This window comes from Ranitomeya variabilis, chromosome 1, assembly GCF_051348905.1.
Source record: "Ranitomeya variabilis isolate aRanVar5 chromosome 1, aRanVar5.hap1, whole genome shotgun sequence".
NCBI lineage: Eukaryota > Metazoa > Chordata > Amphibia > Anura > Dendrobatidae > Ranitomeya > Ranitomeya variabilis.
Window position 1 is genome coordinate 1,105,385,030 of NC_135232.1, and position 24,905 is coordinate 1,105,409,934.

The window sequence follows — 24,905 nt, forward strand, 5'->3', positions numbered from 1 at the left end:
TCATACATATATTTTACATTTATTAAAAATAGTAAAAAATATTATTTTATATAAAAACTGTAAAACATTTTTTTCTTTTTTTTAGCGCATTACATGGGGTAAACTGATGAGGGAACATGTAAGTGCATTTCCACAGAAATACTAGTCGCCAAATCTATAATGGCTATTGGAGGCTTTAGCATCACTAACGGGGAAACTGGTTGTGTCGGAGCAGACGTTGATGCCAGCCAGTTCTTTATCCTGCTGCCCCTTGTCTCCCACCGGTCTCCTCTTCCTGTTCATGTGGTCAACACTTCGAAGCTACAGCTGGTGCAGCGGCCAAATGAAAGAAGAAAGCCAGTGGCCATGATGAGCGGAGTGGGATCGATTGGTAAGTATTAGTGATGAGCGAATGTGCTCGGATAACGTCTTATCCGAGCATGCTCCGGTGTTCTCTCGTATATTATGAGCATGCTCGTATATTATGTTCGAGTCCCTGCGGCTGCATGATTTGCGGCAGTAGACGGCCTGAACACATGTAGGGATTGCTTGCTTCTTAGGCATTCACTGCATATGTTGCGGTTGTCGAACAACCGTGAGACATACAGGTGCGGAGACGCAAACATATTTTGAGCACACCGAAGACACTCGGCACCCGAGCATGATCACATACTGTAACGCCTTATCCGAGCATGTTCACTCATCACTACTAGCGAATAATGATCTCTAATGGATCAAGGAATGTTGGACCTGATGGACCTTTGTCTTTCTCCAACCTACACACTGTAAAGATACGACATCAGTGTGTGGTAGGCTTGCATCCATCCTCCGGTACACTTAGAGATACCAGCAGTCGGAGGATCACAGATTGAACTCATACCCGAAGCTACGTCTTTAGTCACTGATTTGACCCTAGAAGGTGGTATGGAGGGAGGACAAGGACAACTGCCTGACCGGCGTGCAAAAACCAAGGACGTAGAGGGGTAACTGCTGTGAAGTCATTCAATGAATCCACCTCAGCCCTCACTATCTGCTTTATGACTTATATTAATGGGTGGAACTGAGAAAAAAGCATAGAAATCACTGATCCAGGTCATGTTCATTTTGCAGAGTCTTCATAGCAAGTCCCCAAAGGCTCATACTAGAGAAGAAGGGGCCGTCAGACCCCCTGTATCCATTAGAAGATGCTCGGTTATTCAAGGGTTCGTTACAGTTATTCTCCAAAGTGACCAAAGAGGAGCGTACCATGGATATGTCCGACTGTAAAGTCTCTTCCGTGACCGCGACCTCCACCTCTGTAAACGTGTAAGTGCTGGTGGTATCTGCCAAGTGAGGCTTTGCCATCTTGGTGCCCTCAGAATTTCTCTTGTCCGGCGTGGTAAGTTCATCCTGTGGAATCACAGTCTGCATTTTGCAATAGGAGTCATTATTGCTTCCCTCGTAGTCACTTCTTGTATTTTCCACCGAGTGTCCATGCTCTTGCATAAAAGCGGCTGGAATGTTAGGAGTTAATGAACCTGAATTTTGGGACTTTCCTGAAGATTCCTCAGCGTTTGTGAACTCTTCCGGGGTGATCGCCTCATCTTCTGTAGGTTTACAGTGCATACTTTTATGTCGTCTAAGGACAGCGGGTCGAGAGAAATTTTTGTTACACACGTCGCACGTGTACGGCTTCTCCCCTGTATGGGATCTCACGTGCCTGCGCAGATCTCCAGAGCCGGCAAACTTTTTCCCTAGAGATAAACGGGTATTCATCAGTGGAGATAAAGAAAGAGTACAGAAGTGCATAAACAACAACACCTTTTAGCATCCATACTGATTTCTCTCACAAAATTCCTTTCTGCTATACAATACACTGCCTCTCCAGTATACACAGTCGTGTATTGAGTTTCACCAACTGAGAAGTGTTGCAAATACGCAATGGAAAGGGTGAAATGTGCGGAAACACTGCTGCATTTCTGTAATGAGGGCCATTGGGGGATGCACCCTAAAAGGGGTTTTATCAATGAGCCATAGATTTTTCCATAGCCGATCAAAAAAGCAGAATCCAACAGACTGAATAATAATGGCCTGAAATGCGTTGGGTGATCAGACTTCTTATTTTCGATTATAGCAGAGAAAAATATACAGACGTACTTCTTAAAAAAGTTTTTGGGGTTTTTGATAATGGGGCTAAAAAAAAAAAGTATCGGTGGCCTGTTCTGCCTTGCGAAAATCTCTCCTGGATTAGGAACTGATCCTGTCGGCGATTCTTTGCCTTCCGGTTGCCTCATGTCTACAGAGAAGTTTCTTCTCTTCCGCTCTGCTCTGTCGATGCTGCCTTACTGCAGGGAGCTGACTGTCAATCATCAGGACGTCGACAGTGACGCAAAGTCGACAGAGCAAAGCGGAAGTGAAAGAGCTGCTCTGTCGACGAAATGTCAACTGAAGCCAGAGAATTGCTGCCTGAGCCGGAACAGATTGTTGTAGTGCAAAAAAAGGCACATGCTAGTAAGTTCTTAGCCCCATAGTCAGAAAATTCCCCCTGGATAACTCCTTTTACTGTTTGATAAGTGGTACTGTGATTGCCAACCTTCAATAAGGTCAGTAGTAGTTAGGTAACCCAAACCCTTCCTCTAAATCTACGGTGGACCGGGTCGTCCTCCTTTGAGAAGAAGTGCTTAATTGTTGAAGTTTTATGGCCCCCATACACATTAGATAAAAGTCACCTATTTCGGTAGGACCAGCCAACCATCTATTGTTTATGTGGGGAGTTCTCACCTGTTCCCCGGTAGATTATGTCAGTGGAAATAACAACTGAGTGGTTGGAAATCAATCGCCCGACCCTCTTGCCCTCTGCTGAGCACAGTGCTCCTTTATATGGGGGGGGGGAGTTAGGTTGGGTAACGTTCAGCCAATTGACAGCTTTGCTGACCGCTACCTGATGCGTACGGCCAGCTTCTGCCCAGTGTTTCAGGCCCTTACCCATCACGCATTTATCCCATTATTATCAGAGCCCCCTTGCAGGGCTGTATCTCGGCACCTCCTTACCGCACGTCAGGCAGTTGTATGGTTTCTCCCCAGTGTGCCGATTCCGGTGCTTTATCAGCTTCCGGTGCATGTTGAACGATTTGCCGCAGTCATCGCAAGTGAAGAATTTATCGGCGGCATGAGTCTTCTCGTGCTCCTTCAAGTTGCTGACGTTGCTAAAACCTGGTGGAAATGCACCGGAGCTTGAGAACTTACTCGGGCTAGGATTATTGGTTTTTCCTATTGGCTTTTTCTAGTTTACCTCGACCACAGATGTCGCACAAGTGGGGCTTCTCTCCCGTGTGAATGACGATATGACGCTGGACGTCTCCAGAAACGGCAAATCTAGGATATTAGAGGGGAAGTCAATATAACCATGTAAAGTGGCAATGTGTCTGTATACACCGTCGTGTGAAAATAACTAGAAACCAATGTCTGCTGTGACCATACGGAGACTATAAGCAGCATCAATGCTCCTAGGTGAACGGCGACTCAGGAGAGACACGCACCCCTGGAACGGCAGGCCATCGAACGAGCATGGGTCCTCACCACTCTCCCCTGACCGATCAGGCTGAGAGGGAGAAGAATTGGGCATGGTGAATTTCATAGGAATTCTAGAAGGTGGAATTAAAGGGCCAGGACTTATGACTTGACGTTCTATCCTTAGGACAGGCCATCAAATATATATTAATGGTGGTCCGACACCTGCTACCTTCCACTGATCGGATACTAACAGGACTCGTGGCTAGAGATGGGAGAACCTGAATAGAAATGTTTGTTGTTCGTACCGGACAGTCTCTGTTCTGGCCTGAACACCAAACATGGACTTTCTGCTGAAGTCTGGTGCGGTGTACGGGTAAGTCCGAGGTGGTGTAGGAGAGACAGAGCGAGAGACAGAGCGAGAGACAGAGCGAGAGACAGAGCGAGAGACAGAGCGAGAGACAGAGCGAGAGACAGAGCGAGAGACAGAGCGAGAGACAGAGCGAGAGACAGAGCGAGAGACAGAGCGAGAGACAGAGCGAGAGACAGAGCGAGAGACAGAGCGAGAGACAGAGCGAGAGACAGAGCGAGAGACAGAGCGAGAGACAGAGCGAGAGACAGAGCGAGAGACAGAGCGAGAGACAGAGCGAGAGACAGAGCGAGAGACAGAGCGAGAGACAGAGGCAATTTTTTCTTAGCAGTCGGGTATCCATTATTTTCAATGGTTATGGGGGATGGATGTTTGGGTACTGTTCTAATACCCAAACTTTCCAAAAACTTTGGGTCATGTACCAGAACTTCCATCAGTCCACCAATCCCTACTCATAGCTCCTGGGATCTCCTGGAAAAAAGCAGAAAGTACAGCGCTCGGCAGCCCCATAGGGGATAAAATGGAGCGCAATCCAATCTATCGGGGATAAGAGCGCCCTGGTCTGCTGATCAGCGCACGTCTCGGCGGTCAGACCCCACTGGATCAGTAAGTTGTCTCCTATCCTGTTGATACGTAATAACTTGTTTTCACAGGACAACCCCTTTAAGTGATGATATTTCTAAAGTTCACGCAAATATTACAGCATTTCACAGCTATACGTTTATTTTACAGGAGAAAGGGCGCATATAACAATCGTACCTCTTCCCACAAATCTCACATATGTAGGGCTTCTCCCCCGAGTGCCGTCGGAGGTGAGTCTGAAGGTTGCCAGCCTGAAAGGCAAATCAGAGTAACTAGCCATAGCCCAAACAATGGCTGAGGGACACACTCCCCCTGGTGGACAGAGTGTGTATCAGCAAGATAATAATATGGACAGTGAATACATGGGACGTGCATGAAATAAGCATCGAAGTTGACCCCTTTTTATCTCCGCCACTCCCAGTGGAGATACATAGCCAATATTCTGAATTTCTGGGTAAATACACATGTGCATCTTACCTGGGAGAAATGCTTCCCACAAACGCTACATTCAAAAGGTTTCTCCCCTATGAAGAGAGAGGCATATAATCAGATATGAAGACACTTGGGTCTTCTCATACATTAATGTCTCCTGAGCAGTCATGTACAAATCCCAGCTGATCGGGGCCAGACGTGAGAAAATCTCCCTTCCCGAGAATCCACATTTGTGCCCACAGGGGGCAGTATTACACTAAGATATTCACTTAATATGGAAGTGCGGTGGCCTTGAGAAGCGAGACACGTACATGTGCTTAGGGCTCTGGTCTCTTCTTCCCACTCAACCTGGAACTTCATAAGACTTCAGAAGAGTCTGAAACAATTGGATGAGTCTGAGTTCATTTAAGGGGTCTGATCGTGGGCCTATATTAAATTTAGGGGCCTGTTTTGGGGTTTGTATTAATTTAATTGGGTCAGGTCCAAAGGTCTGAATTAATTGCATGGGTCTCATTTCACTGTATGGCTGAGGTTTAGGGACAAATTCATTTTAGGGGTGAAGTCTAGGATTTCAATTTATTTTAGTGGTCTGAAAACATTTTTAAGGTCTGATGTTGGTTCTTAGTGAGTTTCGTTCTCATCCGGGGTCAAGTCTGATTTCCTAAGATAATAACAAAAGGCCACAAAGTTTGTAAATCCTCATGAAGATGTCATCCTGTTGATGTTCAACTCGACCCTTCATGTGACTGCAGACCCAGGTAAGTGGACCAGAGCTAAAAACTAAAGGAGTACCCATATAGAACCCTACATTACCCTGCTTACTTTATAGCTTAAAAGCTACTGTCACAGTGAATACTTGCAGTGACTAAAAGGGAACCTGTCATATCCCCAAACGCCATTTAACTGCAGATATGGGGTTAATCTGCAGGTTAATAGCGTTACAATGAAGCCCGGTCGTTTTACTGAAAACTTGGCTGCCGAGGGAAAATTAACTTTATTCTTCTTGAGAGCAGCCGGCTTTCAGTCAAAGGAGTCATGAGCAGTGGATATATCGCTTCCCTACAGAGAAAGCTGTTAGTCAAAGTGTCATGGCGTACTTACAGCCGCCGCTCACTGTATACTAAGTGGTGACAGTAGCTTTCATAACTGAAAGGCGGCGTTGACCATAGCCTCTAACTGAAAGCCGGTGGTGACCGCAGCCTCAATAACTGAAAGCTGGCGGTGACTATATCCTCTATAAATGAAAGCCGGTGGTGATTGTAGCCTCTATAACTGAATGCCGACGTTGACCGTAGCCTCTATATCTGAAAGCCGACAGTGACCGTAGTCTCTATAAATGAAAGCTGGCAGTGACCGTAGCCTCTTTAACTGAAAGCAGTCCTTGACCATAGCCTCTATAACTGAAAGCAGGCAGTGACCGTAGCCTCTGTAACTGAAAGCTGGCAGTGACCATAGCCTCTATAGCTGAAAGCCAGTGGCTCCTCGAAGGAATAAAATTTATTTTTCTCTTGTGTTTTCAGTATGTCGGCAAGACAGCATTGGAACGCTATTAACCCTATATCTGAAGATTAATAGTGTTTAGTGACATGACAGGTTGCCTTTAAACAATAAGTAATCGTATAAGGTAGGTTCTGGTTGGGATGGAGCAGAACTGAAAAGCTAAATAACACCCCGAGTACATTAACTTCAATGGCATAAAAGGAAAAGCCATGTTGGTCATACAAGTACAACTCAAGTCCGCCAGGTCGGGAGTCATTTGTAGACAGAAGCAGCCTGTTCTGGCTCATGGAGAGGGATCTTCAGGGATATATGGACAGGGGAAGTGCAGGGTACTATACACTATACCACTTGATCAATTTAGACTTTTCATGGACATCAATCCGAAAGTCACTGACAGTGATGACGGAGCCGCTACATTTGATTTGTCCGATCCTATGACAGCACAAATATGGGGGTGATCTAAGCAACCATTACCTCACTATACCTGTATGAGAACGTTTGTGGAGCTCAAGATTACTGGGGTGTTTGAAGCTCTTGCCACACATATCACAAGCGCAATGCTTCAGGACAGGGGCGCTCTGATCGTCCAAGGTAGGACTCTCGCCACTCTCCGCCTCGATATTTTGTTCCAATGGTTCCACCATTTCCCCGTCTGCTTCTTTTTCCAAAAAGTCTTTCTCCGTGCTCTCCAAAGCAGCACTGGGAAAGGCGGTCTCCTCTACAGCTTTGTGCAGGACTCTTATGGGCTCTGCCGACTCCTCAGCCAACTTCTGAGACCTGAGAAAGTTTAACTTTTTTAAATGGATTGCTTTCTTAAGCCGCATCTCCTGAGGGAACTGTAGTGGAGATGTTCCCGAATCCTGTGAGGTAACAAAGGTCTGTGAGAATGCGGGTAAAGGCTCCAGGGGTAAGGAGTCAGATGGGGCCAGTACAGACTCGGAATTATTCACAGTCCATGGCTGAGGTTCGATACTGGGCTCTGTACAGACATTGGATGTTGTCAGCTGCTCCGCAGCCTTGTCTGCCGTCTCCTTGTAAAATAATTTACTGTAAAAATCTCGTAACTTATATGGTTGCCCAAACTGCTTGAGATGACTCTCCCTGGGGTTCAAGGAGGCAGTGGCACTTTTGGGAACAGTCCCCTTATCGGCCTGGGGTTGTCTCTCGTCTGATATGGGCTCCTCTAGCAGCGACTTGTTGAGATGTTCATTGGAAATCGGGTGATTGAATGTGGTGGTGTAAGTGCCCTGGAGAGGTAGAGAACTGTTGCATGGCAGGGAAGTGACAGGATCCAACTTTAAGAAGGTGTAACACATGTTTAAGACGTTTTGTACCTGAAGACATTGGGCAATGTCCAACATGACCTGAATGTTATCATTGTTCAGGTCCAGGTGAGAGGTATACATGAAGTCCAAAATCTGACCTATGCCACCGATGTTCTTAATGTCCAAGTGAAAGACGTCGTTTTTCTGGGTTGTAGCGTTCTGAAAAAGGGATCTGTAAGAGAAGAGAGGCAGAATGGAGACCAAGTCTGATACAAAAGACGAGTAGAGGAGCAGAATGGAGACAAGGTCTGATACAAGAGGAGAGAAGAGGAGCAGAATGGAGACAAGGTCTGATACAAGAGGAGAGAAGAGGAGCAGAATGGAGACAAGGTCTGATAGAAGAGGAGAGAAGAGGAGCAGAATGGAGACAAGGTCTGATACAAGAGGAGAGAAGAGGAGCAGAATGGAGACAAGGTCTGATACAAGAGGAGAGAAGAGGAGCAGAATGGAGACAAGGTCTGATACAAGAGACGAGAAGAGGAGCAGAATGGAGACAAGGTCTGATACAAGAGACGAGAAGAGGAGTAGAATGGAGACAAGGTCTGATACAAGAGAAGAGAAGAGGAGCAGAATGGAGACAAGGTCTGATACAAGAGGAGAGAAGAGGAGCAGAATTGAGACAAGGTCTGATACAAGAGGAGAGAAGAGGAGCAGAATGGAGACAAGGTCTTATGCAAGAGACAAGAAGAGGAGTAGAATTGAGACAAGGTCTGATACAAGAGTCAAGAAGAGGAGTAGAATGGAGACAAGGTCTGATACAAGAGACGAGAAGAGGAGTAGAATGGAGACAAGGTCTGATACAAGAAGAGGAGTAGAATGGAGACAAGGTCTGATACAAGAGCAGAGAAGAGGAGCAGAATGGAGACAAGGTCTTATGCAAGAGACAAGACGAGGAGTAGAATGGAGACAAGGTCTGATACAAGAGACGAGAAGAGGAGTAGAATGGAGACAAGGTCTGATACAAGAGCAAAGAAGAGGAGCAGAATGGAGACAAGGTCTTATGCAAGAGACAAGACGAGGAGTAGAATGGAGACAAGGTCTGATACAAGAGACGAGAAGAGGAGTAGAATGGAGACAAGGTCTGATACAAGAGACGAGAAGAGGAGTAGAATGGAGACAAGGTCTAATACAAGGAAATTGTCTAAAGCCGAGGTCCTAGCCTGGAAGAGGGGGATGGTTGAGGCTTGTAATGGTAAAAGCAAGGAGCCTTTCTGCCATATTGGTAAATCCCTGTACAACAAACATGGTGGTCATCATTAATCTCTAATTGATCATTACTGCCAGTGAAGGTGGCAGGGTGCATATGATCGAGGTCTGGTGCGGAAGGTAAGCGCCCCATATGGCACCTTACTATCAGTACCATCACTGCGCTATAAACATCCCTAAGAGCTGGTGGTCTAATTGTATGGCTGTTATGTACCGGTAAGTATACCAATTAGAGTGGATCTAGTTGGTAGTCTGTGGCCTCTGTACCAAAGTCCCGAAAAACTCCTTCTCTAGTGTAGGCCCAGAACGCATCATCGTTGTGGCGCGACACATGTATGACATCACACAGAGCCTACTAGTCACATGCGCTGTCTATTGCTGGCTACCAAATAGCTAACTGAGAATCGATCAGTGAACTCACTATGGCAGTCTGAAGGGGCGTTTATGATTCATTTCCTTCTTTCTGAGCTCCTCTCAGCTGAATTATGACCACATCAAAGTTGAATGTGCACAAAAAGGAACTAAAATCACTTTTGCAGTTAGGTCCCATCAAATATTTTGCACCATTTGCCCTGTCTATCCTCTTTGCTGCTCTATTACTGACTGCAGAATGAGTAAAGGTACCTTCACACTAAACGATATCGCTAGCGATCCGTGACGTTGCAGCGTCCTGGCTAGCGATATCGTTTAGTTTGACACGCAGCAGCGATCAGGATCCTGCTGTGATATCGCTGGTCGCTGAAGAAAGTTCAGAACTTTATTTGGTCGTCCGATCGCCGTGTATCGTTGTGTTTGACAGCAAAAGCAACGATACCAGCGATATTTTACAATGGTAACCAGGGTAAACATCGGGTTACTAAGCGCAGGGCCGCGCTTAGTAACCCGATGTTTACCCTGGTTACCAGTGTAAAATGTAAAAAAAACCAAACAGTACATATTTAAATTCGCATCCCCCGGCGTCCGCTTCCCACACTGACTGAGCGCCGCAAAGTGAAAGTGAAAGCACAGCACAGCGGTGACGTCACCGCTGTGCCCTGCTACTGCCAGCGCTCAGTCACTGCAGGAAGCGGACACCGGGGGACACGAATGTAAGTATGTACTGTTTGTTTTTTTTTTACATTTTACGCTGGTAACCAAGGTAAACATCGGGTTACTAAGCGCGGCCCTGCGCTTAGCAACCCGATGTTTACCCTGGTTACCCGGGGACCTCAGCATCGTTGGTCACTGGAGAGCGGTCTGTGTGACAGCTCTCCAGCGACCAAACAGCGACACTGCAGCGATCGGCATCGTTGTCGCTATCGCTGCAGTGTCGCTTAATGTGAAGGTACCTTTAGCTGAGAATCCGTCAATGAGCTCATTCTCATGGTCTGATACTGTAGCTCTTATCTCTCTTTTTCCGAGCTCCTCTCAGTCGATTTAGGACCACAGACTTAATGGAAGCAGAACGTGCAGAGAAAGAGAGCGAGAGAGCCTGTAAAAACCATATGATGCAATATTTTTAATAAAACCAAACTGCAAAAATTATTTTAGCCCCAAAACATATGCATTTAACAAATGTCCCCAAAAAGTGGAAACCCCTTTACGGCCTTGGACGTATGGATATGTCCTACCTCTAATGCGGCAGTCGCATTAAGGTGCCTGCTAAATCTTGCAGTAGGGCACATTCTGACCTCACAGTGAGCACTCTGCCGCACTGTACTGGGCCTTGTGGCGCCACAGACTTTTTAAGCCTGTGCCATCACTACTGGTCTTCCTGCTGCTTTGCTAATCCACCCCAATCCTCCGTTACTTACTCCCCCTTCTCCAGCCGAGCGCTCGTCACTACTTGATCACTCGATTATTGGCAGGTTTTGTTTTTTCTTGCACAAATCAGTAATCTGTTCTCGCTGTTTTCCAGGACTTTTTTTTGCGTCTTACAGTCGACAAGTGCTGGTCGGTGACAAACATAACTGTTCGGCCTCCGGTTGTTTTGGGGGTTTTTTTATGAAAAAAAGAAGCAAAAAAAATTTGGGATTAGTCCATACGGTTAGATTAACCCCTTCATGACCTTGGGATTTTCCGTTTTTTCCGTGTTTGTTTTTCGCTCCCCTCCTTCCCAGAGCCATAACTTTTTTATTTTTCCGTCAATATGGCCATGTGAGGGCTTATTTTTTGCAGGACGCGTTGTACTTTTGAACGACATCATTGGTTTTACAATGCCGTGTACTAGAAAACGGGAAACAAATTCCAAGTGCGGTGAAATTGCAAAAAAAAGTGCAATCCCACACTTGTCTTTTGTTAGGGTCACTAAATGCTAAAACTGACCTGCCATTATGATTCTCCAGGTCAGTATGAGTTCATAGACACCAAACATGTCTAGGGTCTTTTTTTATCTAAGTGGTGAAAAAAAATTCCAAACTTTGCTAAAAAAAAAAAAAAAAAAAAAAGAGCGCCATTTTCCGATACCCGTAGCGTCTCCATTTTTTGTGGTCTGGGGACGGGTGAGGGCTTATGTTTTGCGTGCTGAGCTGACGTTTTTAATAATACCACTTTTGTGCAGATACGTTCTTTTGATCGCCCATTATTGCATTTTTGGCGGTTCAAATTTTTTTCTCGCTACGCTGTTTAGTGATCAGGTTAATGCTTTTTTTTTTTTATTGATAGATTGGGCGATTCTGAACGCGGCGATACCAAATATGTGTAGGTTTGATATTTTTTTTATTGTTTTATTTAGGATGGGGCAAAAGGGGGGGGTGATTTAAACTTTTATATTTTTTTTATTTTTGTCATATTTTTAAAAACTTTTTTTTTAACTTGTGCCATGCTTCAATAGCCTCCATGGGAGGCTAGAAGCTGGCACAACTCGATCGGCTCAGTTCATCAGATCGCTGCTATGTAGCTGAAATGCAGGCTTGCTATGAGCGCCAACCACAGGGGAGCGCTCACAGCAGGCTGGCATCAGTAACCATAGAGGTCTCAAGGACAGCTGCTGCTGTAAAGCATTTGACAGCGGCATTTAACAGGTTAATATTGCGCACACATGTCAGCTGTTCAAAACAGCTGACATGTCGCGACTTTAATGTGGGCTCAGTGCCGGAGCCCACATCAAAGGGGGAGACACGACATGCGCAGTAATAGTACGGCGCATGTCGTGAAAGGGTTAATGATGCCATTGTGCAGATAAAGCCTTTTTATCGCCTGTTATTGCATTTTAATGCAATGTCGCGGCGACCAAAAAAAACCCATAATTCGGGAGTTTCGAATTTCTCGCTTCGCCGTTTAGTGATCAGGTTAATCCTTTTTTTTTTTATAGATCGGGCGATTCTGAACGCGGCGATACCAAATATGTCTAGGTTTGATTTTTTTTATTGTTTTATTTTGAATGGGGCGAAAGGGGGGTGATTTAAACTTTTATTTTTTTCATGTTTTTTTTTTAAACATTTTTTTTTTTTTTTTTTTTTTAACTTTTGCCATGCTTCAATAGCCTCCATGGGAGACTAGAAGCTGGCACAACTGGATCCGCTCAGCTACATAGGAGCGATCATCAGATCGCTCCTATGCAGCTGAATTACAGGCTTGCTATGAGCGCCGACCACAGGGTGTCGCTCACAGCAAGCCGACATCAACAACCATAAAGGTCTGACGGAGACCTCAGGTTGTCATGCGGAAGCATCTCTGACCCCCGATCATGTGACGGGGTCGGCGATGCGTGCATTTCTGACCCGATGGTCAGAAGCGGTAGTTAAATGCCGCTGTCAGCGTTTGACAGCGGCATTTAACTAGTTAATAGCGGTGGGTGGATCGTGATTCCACCAGTCGCTATTGCGGGCACATGTCAGCTGTTCAAAACAGCAGGAGCCCGCATCAAAGCAGGGGATCTAACCTCGGACATACTATCCCATCCGAGGTCAGAAAGAGGACAATTAAAATATACTGTAGTAATCAGTGTCTACTACAGTATTTTCTAGTGAATATGGTCAGGGTTAGTGTCATAGTTTCCGGCACTCACTAATTTTGTTTTCACTGAAGTCCGTTTAGTAAGTTTGTTTTTTTTATTTCACAAAATTTATATAGATTTTATTTTTTTTTTATTTTTCTCTTCTAAATAAAAAAAAAATAAATTAAATTAAAAAAAAGCGTACACCAAGAACTCACACTCACCTAAACAAAATTTGGAACACACACACCACATGTGAAAAAAATGTCCGGCTCGTCCCAATCGTGGTGTTCAGTAGAGCAGGCATACGCTTTCCTTGCCTCAGACAATGAGGGAGAGGATCTCACTTTCCTTTATTTTTCATTCTCCTCCTTTTCCTCAAGTGATACTGAACCACCATGCAGACTCCCCAGGACAGAAACTGAACCAGCGCCCACCGTTACTGACCCCCTATGGACCTCACCTCCTGAAGATTATGAGCCACAGATCTCTGATTTGGTGGCGCAATCAGGCATCCAATTTGACACCATTAGTCTAAAACAAAATTTAATTTTTGAAAGTCTTTTTCACTGAGGATTTTGTAAACATTATGGTGTTCCAGACAACTTTTTGTACACAAAACAGCCGGTTATCATTTTCTAACTGGACCCCTATAGACGCAGTAGAAATTATGACGTTTTGGGGCCTGGTTCTTCACGTGGAGTTAGTGAAGAAGCCAGAACTTGACATTTTGTATAACACTCCACTGTTCCGCATCGTCATGACCTGAAAATGACTTGAGGCCATTCACAATTTTTTACATTACAGTGATAATGCACAATGTACTCCTCGAGATGACCCCAACCTTGACAGACCTGTCAAAGTTTGGCCGGTCACTGATCACTTCAACAAGTTTGCTGAGGTGTACGTTCCCCAAAAGGACATCTGCGTGGATAAGTCCCCAATACATTTCAAGGGGAGGCTCAAATTCCATCAGTATCTGCCCAGTAAGAGGGTACGGAATGAAGCTGCACAAACTGTGTGAGAGTACCTGAAGAAACACACACCGGTTTAGAGTTTATAAAGGGAAGGACTCCTGGATTCAACCCCCTGAATGCCCCCCTGTCCTGGGAGTGAGTGGGAAAATTGGGTGGGATTTGGTGCATCCACTGTTGGATCAAAGTTATCATCTCTGCATAGATAACTTGTATACCAGTATCCACTCTTCAAGTCCCTCTCTGTGCAAGCTACCGGAGCCTGCGTTACGGTCCATAATAATCAGAAACGCCTCCCTAAGACGCTAACTGGGCAACTGCTCAGAAAGGGTGAAAGCAGAGCCCAATGTAGCGACTACATGATGGTGGTCAAGTACAAGAGGGATATCCTTTCCTTTACCACCATACATGGTGATGGCAGCACTCCCACCACTGTACGAGGTGCCTCTACACAGGTCACCAATCCAGACTGTGTCCTGGGGTACAACAAGAACATGAGAGGAATTGATCTCTCCGATTAAGTCCTCCAGCAGTACATTGCCATGAGAAAACCAAGGTGTGGTACAAGAAGCTGGCAGTGCACATCGTACAGATGCTTACGTGCTATGACGATGTGCAGGACCGACAGGTACGCACTTTCAGTTCCAGGAGGTAGTGAACAAGGCCCTAATGTTTGGAGGCTGCCCCAGTACTTCCTGAACTGAAGGAGCCCGCATTGTGCCAGACCAACATTTCCCAGGGCAGGTCCCTCAAATCACAAAGAAAGGAAGGTTGTAAAAGAGGTGCCGAGTGTGTTACAGAAAGGGGATAGGCAAAGACACCACTTATCAATGCAACTCCTGCCCTGACATACCTGGCCTGTGTATAAAAGAATGCTTCAGACTGTATCACACCTCCATGGATTACCAAAATCATTTCTGACTTACACAACTCACGTAAGCCAAGCTGATGTACACTACACAACTCACGTATGCCAGTACATTATAAAAGTCACATACCAGGAAACACTAGATCAATTCCAATATAGGGTAGCTTGTCGGGGGTTTCCACTGTGTAGGCACCTTAGGGGCTCTCCAAACGAGACACGGCGTCTGCTCTCGATTACAGCCAATTTTGGGTTCAAAAATTCAAACGTCACTCCTTCTCTTCCAAGGCGTGACCTGCGCTCAAACAGTGGGTTTCCTCCAAATTGCACAACAAATTTATTTTGGGGTCCATTTTCTCCTGTTACCTTTGTAAAAAAAAAATAAAAAAATTTGAAGCTAAAAATATTTTTGTGGAAAAAAAGTTTTTTTTTATTTTCACGTCTTAAGTTTAAAAAAATTTCTGTGAAGCACCTCAAGGATCAAGGTGCTTACCACACATTTAGATAAGTTCCTTGAGGGGTGTAGTTTCCAAAATGTGGGGTCACTTGTAGGAGTATCCACTGTTTAGGCACATCAGCGGCTCTCCAAACGTGACATGGTGTCTGCTCTCGATTCCAGCCAATTTTGGGTTCAAAAAGTCAAACGTCAATTCTTCTCTTCTGAGCCCTGCCGTGGTTTACCCCACATATGAAGTACTAGCTTACTCAGGAGAAATTGCACAACAAATTTTGGTGTCCATTTTCTCCTGGTACCCTTGTGAAAATAAAAAAAAAATTGGGTCTAAGTACACATTTTTGTGGAAAAAAAAAGGTACCGTAAATGTTCATTTTTACTTTCCACATTCCACTAATTCCTGTGAAGCACCTGAAGGGTTAATAAACTTCTTGAATGCAATGTTGAGCACCTTGAGGGGTGCAGTTTTTAAAATGATGTCACTTTTGGGTATTTTATGTCATATAGACCCCTCAAAGTCACTTCAAATGTGATGTGGTTCCTAAAAAATGGACTTGCAAAATTTGTTTTTTAAAATTAGAAACTGCTCGTCAACTTTTAACTCTTCTAACTTTCTAAAATTATGTTTCAAAAATTCTGCGGATGTAAAGTAGACATGTGGGAAATGTTATTTTGAAACTTTTTTGTGATATAACTCTCTGGTTTAAGGGCATGAAAATTGAGAAACGTTCAAAATTTTTGCAAAATTTCTGATTTTTTTCACAAATAAATCCAAATCATATTGAAGAAATGTTACCCCTATCAAGAAGTACAATATGCCACGAAAAAAACAATCTCAGAATCAGTGGGATCTGTTGACGTGTTCCAGAGTTATAACCTCAAAGTGACACTGGTCACTGGGGTAAAGCAAAGTAAATATTTTAGAGTTACTCTGCATTTTATGTAGGTAGAAGAGTGTAAATTGCTTCACTATGTATCTGCCCCAATGTGTGACTGCAGAGTTGGGGTTTTCCATCTTTAGGGATATTTTTTTACTTGTATTTGGGACTAGAAAAGGGGAAATTGGTCCTGTTGGTAACTGTATTTTCAGGATTCCATGACCGCACCACCAGGAGGTAGCCTTTCTTATCCTTGATAGGGACAGGAACACATGAGAGGTTAAATAGCCCCTCTCACCACCCACCAGTGATCTTTCAAGTATCACACCAGGTTGGACGCAACATTATTTATTGAACTTTATTCCACACTCATTTACCTTACATAGCAGAAATTAATCCAAGGGAGGGAATATAAGGGTTCTGTCATGATGGAAACACTCTTGGAAACCAATTATTGGTAGGGCTAATTCCCCCTTTCCAGGAATGCCCTCCTGACAGCACCACCATGAGAAGTACCCGATAAACCATTCAGGGCGGGATAACTGCTTAGAGGACTTTCTTTTCAAAGGTCATCTGTTGGTTTGACAGAAAATCCAGCTTCTAATAACTACAGAAAGTGTTGACTTGAACATCTTGCTGGTCTGCAAACTGGTCCACAGCGACCCGTGCTCGTTTGGCCCATGAAGTAGAGATTGCTCTTTGAACGGGCCCTGATGTTCTCTGGAGGAGTATTTACCTCTGAAGAGTAGGCTAGGCTGATTGCAGATTTTATCCACCTTGCCAGTATAGATTTTAAAGCCTTCATTCCTTTGTTATTACCTCCTAAATTGAATGAAGGGGTGAGAATCTATTAGCCAATCCTTACTAGTGATCATGTACTGTAGAACCATACTTCTTACATCCAGGGAATGAAATGAACGCTTAGGCTGATTTTTATGGTTTTGGCAGAAGGAGGGCAAAATGATCTCCTTGGTCAGGAATGCTGGATCCGATTTAAGCACGATAGTCCTCAAGAACCCCAAGATATGGATCTCTAATGGACAAGGCATGAATTTCCTCCACACGTCTCGCTGTCGTAATAGCTACCAAGAAGGCAGTTTTCTCCACAGGCTCATATGGAGGTCTATAAAGGGTATTCAGGACCAGGCTGAGATCCAATGGAGGGATGGAGCACTTAATTGTGGGCATAATACTGTTGATAGCTTTCACGAATCTTCCAATCCAGGGATGAGTAGCTAAAGGATAGTTGAAGAAGGTACTTAAGGTGGATAACTGGACCTTCAGTGTACTGAGTCTTGGCCCCTTGTCGAATAATGACTGTAGGAAGTCTAGGATCCTTGGGATGTCTGGATAGGAGAAATTGGAAACGGATCCCCCATTCTGTGAACAGAACATCTTCCTGATCTCTGTATTTATAGCGGAAGTCACAAGTTTCCTACTTTTCTTGATTGTGGAAATAACTGAATTGGAAGGACCCTGTGATCTCAGGATCCAGGATGACATTTATTATTCTAGCGCCATTTATTCCATGGCGCTTTATATGTGAAAGGCTTATAGATAATAAAAAACAAGTACAATAATCTTCAACAACACACGTCACCAACTGGTACAGGAGGAAAGAGGACCGTGCCCGCGAGGGCTCACAGTCTACAAGGGATGGGTGAGGATACAGTAGGTGAGGACAGGTGTAGTACGTCCACGTTCTGATGGTTTACCAGACCCTGGAACAGAAGGTCGTGTCTTCACGGTAAGAGGACGGGACTCTGCAGAGCCATCTGCCTCAGAAGGAAGAACCAACTTCTCTTGGGACAGAATGGAACTATTAGAATTACTCTAGCATCATCTACATTCGGGATGAAAAGAAATGGCGGGAAGGCATATGCCAGATCCATGTCCTAACTGTAGCACTAACACTATCTTTCTCTATTAAGGATATGATTGACTTTACTGACTCCATCTTTAATCTTACGATATTCAATGATTTAAGGGTTTCAGATTTATGATGGCTCGAAAGTCGTCTCTGGACTTCTTTCCTGAGAAAGACTTGAATAGTGGCCCTGATACAGTTCTGACTGTGGGTCAGACACTACTACTCCTGAGCCCAATAGATCTTTTACATCTTCTAGAAGTCTTAAATAGACTACTGGAGATTGTGTAGACACTACTTGAAATCTTTCTGGAGGAATCTGAGAGAACTCTATTCTATAACCCTTAGATATCGCCTGATTCTGAAAGACTTCCTTCCAACCTTTTAGGAAGAAAACGTTGTCCCCCCCCCCCCCCCCCTACACCTCTGGCGTCATTGCCTTCCTGTTCCAGAACCTAGATTAAGTATGGAATCTCTTCCTTTACCACCCTTTGCCTGTCTTCCATTTCCCTTTATACTCTTGTTTCTGATGAGATGGGTTCTAATAAAGGAAGATAATCTTCTTGGCTTCTCTTCTGGAAATCCTCTCAGGTTCTCAGGTCCCCAAACATTTCATCTTGGATCGACAGGGATTCAAGGGTCTTTTCAATTTTCATAGTGCTTCTTACCGCTTACAATAATATTTTATCTTTTCCTCTGGTAATAATGGAGTAACATTTTCACCTTCATCTAGCTCATGGTCAGAATAGTATGATAATTCTCCTTCTTCTGCAGATGAGTCCAATGTCCCATCTCGATCTCTTATGAAGAATAGTGGCCTGGGGAGATTGAGGTGAGACAAGGCCAGAAACAGGATTTTGGACTTCTTCCCTTAGGCCGGGGTCACACTAGTGTATGGCATCCGAAGTGAGAGCATCGGATGTGATATGCTAATGACCCTCGGCTCCTGCTCTGCTGTTAGCGGGAGCTGAGTGTCATGCGTCTGTGGACCGAGCCTCTCGCACAGACAGAATCGGAGCACAGCTGCGGAGGAGGCGGAGAAATGAATTTCTCCATCTCCTCCACTGCCGGCGTCAGCATATATCGCACTGCACTCGGATGACATCCGAGTTATGTGCGTTGTGTCACTCGCACCCATAGACTTACCGAGTCTCGGTGCCAATCTGCAATTGTTCTCGCATGCCGATTTGGCATGAGAAAATAATCACAGATGTGATCTGCCCCATAGATTAACACTGGTCCGAGTGCTATGCGATGTTTTCTCACATAGCATTCGTCCGTATTCTACGCTAGTGTGACCCCGGCCTTATTATTGTCCTCATATCGGCCATGAAGGAGGATCGCTCTTCCTTAACTATCGTGGAAATACGCTCAGAACATGTAGCTGTTTACTGTACGCTTCTGAAAATGTAATGTTGCACTTCACCCTCTTCTTCATAAGTGAATTATTTTTTTCTTAAAGGATCTCCTTGTCCTACGAAAAACAGTGAGATACAATATAGGCATCTGAGGGAATAAGAAATTGATCTCTCCCCTCTAACCTCATCTACTAGACCAAGGGATGCAGAAATGTCAGAACGGCCAGGATTTTGTCCAGGAACGTGAGGCCGCAGTTCTGCTCTCGGAACTGGAAATGTGCATCATGCTGGAACGCACGCCGGGCGCTTCATAGGCAGAGCCCCCTTGCCATGCATGCACCTGGGTTCAGGCTGCAGGAAGCCCTCCAGAGAGGTAAGATGCTGCGTCAGGAGCACATTACTTGACCGGGAAGGCTGAGGAACCTCTACCGAGAGAGATGTTGGCCACGGACTGCTCTCATGCGTCTGTCCCTGATATGGACAGGAAAAACACTGGTGGTGAGAGGGCTATGTAACCTCTTGTGTGTTCCTGTCCCTATCGAGGATAAGAAGGGTTACCCCCTGGTGGTGCTGTCAGGAGGGACATCCTGGAAAATCATTTTATCAATTGGGTTTCATTAAAAATGTTGCACAGTTTTGCTTTTTCAGGCTTTGTTTCTCTGCACACAAGGTCTGTGGTCAGGAACTTAGAAAAAGACAGCTAAAAAAAAAAAAGTTAGGAACTCTCCTGTCAGACTATCACAGTGAGCTCATTGATGGATTCTCGGTTAACTCATTATGCAGCCAGCAATAGACAGAGGCTATGAAAGGCGAACGGTGAAAATTTTTAATAAAACCTGATTGCACAAAAATTATTTAAGTAAAAAAAAAAAAAAAAATGTCCCCAAAGGTCAATAACCCCTTTTAAATACTAAAAGGTACCCTACGTGCACAAATAATCCAATCCGGAGGATTTCTGTTAAGGAAAAAAAAAACATTTGTGCTGCAGACAATAAATCTTTGGATGACCGATAACTTACCGAAAATACTGACTAAAAGCAGCGAGCACGTTCTTATGAGCTTTAAAGCAGACGCCTTTCACCACCAGCATGCAGTCGCACAGCAGCCCTTGGATACGTTGCTCATGCAGTTGCTGCAGAAGGTGACAACTGTGACTGGCCGCCGGGTCCATCCTGTACGACCATCTCAATGCTCTAGAGATAAGAAGAAAAAGGAGCCATCATCACAGTGAAAGTCAGTACTCCTAGGCTGCGTCCTGCCAGGACTGGAAAACTAGGACAGGGCATCAGAAATTCAGAAGGGGCTACCTAAGGTAACTGTGTGGAAGCCTCCATGGAGCACAAGTAATCTAACCCAGAGATTGACTGCAGCGGTCACGTGCACATGGTGCGAGCATAATCGTAGCAGGACAACTGTAACATTGGTGGATTTATTATGTGATTTATTATGGTATATAATGCTTTAAAAGGGGTTAGAAATTTGGTCATCGTAGTGTTAAAAAAAATATTAAGTCACATAATGGACCCCAGCCTCTCCCCAATCTTCATTTTCACCAGGTGCCCCCCGCAGTCAGACGATTGATTGGCTGCCTCACTAGACAAGGTTCATCATTTTTATTTTTTTTGGGGGGGGGTTCAAGTTACACTTCTTTTTTTTGTCTTGGGTTATTCTATTTTTTTTTTGTCTACTTCTTCAAAATGGGGCAACGGTTCAGTGAGTTTTTCCTCTTTCTTTGTGCGTTTACATTGTAAAAAGTGGCACGATAGGCTCAAAAAATTCAGAAGTGCATAAAATCCCTCCAGGGAGGAGAGAAGGGTACATTTTTGTGAAAATTTAGAGCCTTTTATATATCAGTCAAAAAAAACCCCCAACATCTGGAAATCTCAAATCCTGCGCACAATGATGATCATAAAAGCAATCTAAAAAATAAAAAACAACAACAAGGAGAACACACACAAAATTTAAAAAAAATAAAAAATTTAAAAAATTACAAAAATAATAAGGCGCAAATGAAAAACGGGAGTAAAAAAATATATAAACCAGACAAAATATAAGGCACAAATGACACAATGAATTGGTCCATTAATACCTCAAAATAACCTTTGTGCTGCTGGAGGTGAAATGTGACCCAAAATTTTTGACCAAATTAAAGATAAAATCTAGCAGATATGGATTATAATAAGGAAACAAAACATGGAGTTATGAATTCCAGCTCCTGGTAACAAAAAAAATTTTTTTTACTCCATACAAAAAGTTTACACCCAAGACAGATGATGACACATTTCGGATGTACTCAAACGTTCTTTGCCAAAGCGTTTTTTGCCCAAATTTAAGATAAGAAGTAGCAGATATGGATTATAATCTACCTGAACGTGAGATGGCCGTATAAATCAGACCGCAGCGCGCGGACTGGCCAGCGGCTCTACCGGCCCGAGAGGGACAGCTGCAGAGAACTACAAGAAGCTGTCATGCTTGGGTGGGTAGACCTGCCGGCCAGTCCGTGCACTGCGGTCTGATTTATACGTCCTCGTTATACTCAGAAAAAGGGGCTGCATCATGGACGGTGTACCCATGTTCTCTAAACTGGAGACATCTGCCTGTCCTACATGGAGAACGTGCAGATTTACGAAGGCCAGCTGTAGGCGGCGGAGCTCACCGGCCCACTGCCCTATATAATAGTATATGGAGGTACGTGCCAGCTACTGTACGGGACAAGAGCAGCCAGGAAACTCTTCATTCACTCATGGAGATTAGCAGCAAGAACAAAAGGGAACGCAGGCTTCAATGACCATAATCCGGCCACTAATGAGCGGTCTGCAGGCGGATAATCAGCTCGTGTCCATGTAGGAAATAACAGACTTCTGCTATCACAAGACCTGGATGACGAAAGAAACTCATCCATGAGCCCCAGCAGGGAGGAGCGGGCACGGACCCTCTTTGCTGATTACTATTACTGATCTATTAGCCTACATTCACGTGTCATAGTCCTAGATGGACATTTTTTTTTTTCGAGCAGCGCACCGACCCATAGAGGTTCATTGATGATTACAGAGCAGTTATAAGACTCAGAGCAGGTCGTGTTCTGCTCCGTTTTGTAGAGGAGACTCGGCCAGTAAAGTCTATGGGGGTCCACGTAAAGAGGAGGACACAAAGAAGGCAGACTAATTTCATCTGTTTTTTTTTAACTGATCCCTTGTTAAGAGTTAATGGATAAAAAAAAAAGTTGAGTCTACCTGCTTTACTGGGGGAAAAAAAAAAAAGCAACTAGGATGACGGCTACATGCGGGGGCGACATGCGCTCTCTTTCCTCGGTGGAGGGGGCGACATGCGCTCTCTTTCCTCGGTGGAGGGGGCGACATGCGCTCTCTTTCCTCGGTGGAGGGGGCGACATGCGCTCTCTTTCCTCGGTGGAGGGGGCGACATGCGCTCTCTTTCCTCGGTGGAGGGGGCGACATGCGCTCTCTTTCCTCGGTGGAGGGGGCGACATGCGCTCTCTTTCCTCGGTGGAGGGGGCGACATGCGCTCTCTTTCCTCGGTGGAGGGGGCGACATGCGCTCTCTTTCCTCGGTGGAGGGGGCGACATGCGCTCTCTTTCCTCGGTGGAGGGGGCGACATGCGCTCTCTTTCCTCGGTGGAGGGGGCGACATGCGCTCTCTTTCCTCGGTGGAGGGGGCGACATGCGCTCTCTTTCCTCGGTGGAGGGGGCGACATGCGCTCTCTTTCCTCGGTGGAGGGGGCGACATGCGCTCTCTTTCCTCGGTGGAGGGGGCGACATGCGCTCTCTTTCCTCGGTGGAGGGGGCGACATGCGCTCTCTTTCCTCGGTGGAGGGGGCGACATGCGCTCTCTTTCCTCGGTGGAGGGGGCGACATGCGCTCTCTTTCCTCGGTGGAGGGGGCGACATGCGCTCTCTTTCCTCGGTGGAGGGGGCGACATGCGCTCTCTTTCCTCGGTGGAGGGGGCGACATGCGCTCTCTTTCCTCGGTGGAGGGGGCGACATGCGCTCTCTTTCCTCGGTGGAGGGGGCGACATGCGCTCTCTTTCCTCGGTGGAGGGGGCGACATGCGCTCTCTTTCCTCGGTGGAGGGGGCGACATGCGCTCTCTTTCCTCGGTGGAGGGGGCGACATGCGCTCTCTTTCCTCGGTGGAGGGGGCGACATGCGCTCTCTTTCCTCGGTGGAGGGGGCGACATGCGCTCTCTTTCCTCGGTGGAGGGGGCGACATGCGCTCTCTTTCCTCGGTGGAGGGGGCGACATGCGCTCTCTTTCCTCGGTGGAGGGGGCGACATGCGCTCTCTTTCCTTGGTGGAGGGGGCGACATGCGCTCTCCTTTCTCGCTGGAGGGGGGCGACATGCACTCTTTCCTCGCTGGAGGGGGGCGACATGCACTCTCTTTCCTACCTGGAGGGGGGCGACATGCGCTCTCTTTCCTCACTTGAAGGGGGCGACATGCGCTCTCTTTCCTCGGTGGAGGGGGGTGACATGCGCTCTCTTTCTTCGCTGGAGGACTGAGGACACGCTGGGAGCGCCCCCATAGCTCCAGGGCTGAGGACACGCTGGGAGCCCCCATAGCTCCAGGGCTGAGGACACGCTGGGAGCGCCCCCATAGCTCCAGGGCTGAGGACACGCTGGGAGCCCCCATAGCTCCAGGGCTGAGGACACGCTGGGAGCGCCCCCATAGCTCCAGGGCTGAGGACATGCTGGGAGCCCCCATAGCTCCAGGACTGAGGACACGCTGGGAGCCCCCATAGCTCCAGGGCTGAGGTCACGCTGGGAGCCCCCATAGCTCCAGGGCTGAGGTCACGCTGGGAGCCCCCATAGCTCCAGGGCTGAGGTCACGCTGGGAGCCCCCATAGCTCCAGGGCTGAGGTCACGCTGGGAGCCCCCATAGCTCCAGGGCTGAGGACAGAGCGCCCCCATTTCACACACCCCCAGCTCTGTGAGAACAGGGAGCTGCTGTTTATTCTTTTCCTTACGTCACCAGCTGCAGGCGGTTTATGGACTGCAGACATGACATGCTGGGAGTAGTAGTACACGGAGGCTTCCCACCATCCAGACCACACACACACGGCAGTGGAGCGCGGCTCACTATGGGGACGGCTGACATCACTACTGCCCAGGTCAGCAGCACCGGCACCTTACCTGCCACTCTGCTTCTCCTCAGTGACGCCAATTCTGCGCGACCAGAACGTCACTTCCGCCGCCAGCGAAGCCGGCTCCTGGCCTGTCAAGTTTACAGGAAGTGACGTCACGCAGCAGCGCCGCTGTAGCGGGGCACACGTGGTGTGTGTGAGGTGAGCGTGCTGACGGGCCGGCGTTCAGTTACTGAGGGGCCGGGTAATTTACCAGCTGTAAAGTCTCCCTATAACGCGTTCTGTGTCTGCAGGTGCTGTCCGTCCTGTGCCGCGGCGTCACCATGGTGTTTTTCACCTGCAATGGCTGTGGCGAGTCCCTAAAGAAGGCGCAAGTGGAGAAACATGTGGGCAACTGCCGCAGCTGCCAGTGTCTGTCCTGCATCGACTGTGGTAAAGATTTCTGGTGCGTCCTGTGCATCTTCCATCCTCTGTGACCATAGGGGGCGGCTGTGAGATCCCCCGATACTCCGGCACTTCTGCTCTGTCACATGCCGAATTACCAGGGGTTCTGGACTATCAGACGCGGAGTGTCGCCGTATTGTGGCCGTGCAAAGTGACCGTTCCTCACACTTGTGTC

General features: G+C 46.3%; 2 protein-coding genes across 6 annotated transcripts in view; one reads left to right on the forward strand and one right to left on the reverse strand.

Moving 5' to 3' along the window:
* ZBTB49 (zinc finger and BTB domain containing 49) lies at positions 1-24,415 on the reverse strand. 4 transcript variants are annotated; one of them, XM_077280139.1, is made up of 9 exons: positions 24,336-24,415; positions 20,215-20,388; positions 14,772-15,004; positions 6,837-7,849; positions 4,898-4,944; positions 4,598-4,671; positions 3,251-3,333; positions 3,010-3,171; positions 1-1,712 (listed from the first exon to the last, which is right to left on the reverse strand). In XM_077280139.1, the coding sequence occupies exons 4-9, from the start codon at positions 7,756-7,758 to the stop codon at positions 1,060-1,062; spliced, it is 1,941 nt and encodes a 646-aa protein (XP_077136254.1). In that variant the 5' UTR covers positions 7,759-7,849; positions 14,772-15,004; positions 20,215-20,388; positions 24,336-24,415; the 3' UTR covers positions 1-1,059. The 4 variants fall into 4 exon arrangements, with proteins under 4 accessions (XP_077136254.1, XP_077136253.1, XP_077136251.1 ...); XM_077280138.1 differs by lacking the exon at positions 14,772-15,004 and having other exon boundaries at positions 24,336-24,409; XM_077280136.1 differs by lacking the exon at positions 14,772-15,004 and having other exon boundaries at positions 24,170-24,336.
* The window catches only part of LYAR (Ly1 antibody reactive), a 22,480-nt gene continuing 21,943 nt past the window's right edge, over positions 24,369-24,905 (forward strand). Inside the window, exons 1-2 of one of the 2 annotated variants that reach the window (XM_077280140.1) lie at positions 24,369-24,487; positions 24,580-24,731. In XM_077280140.1, the coding sequence (XP_077136255.1) occupies positions 24,610-24,731 (122 nt within the window). In that variant the 5' untranslated portion in view covers positions 24,369-24,487; positions 24,580-24,609. The other variant, XM_077280141.1, reaches the window with a different exon arrangement.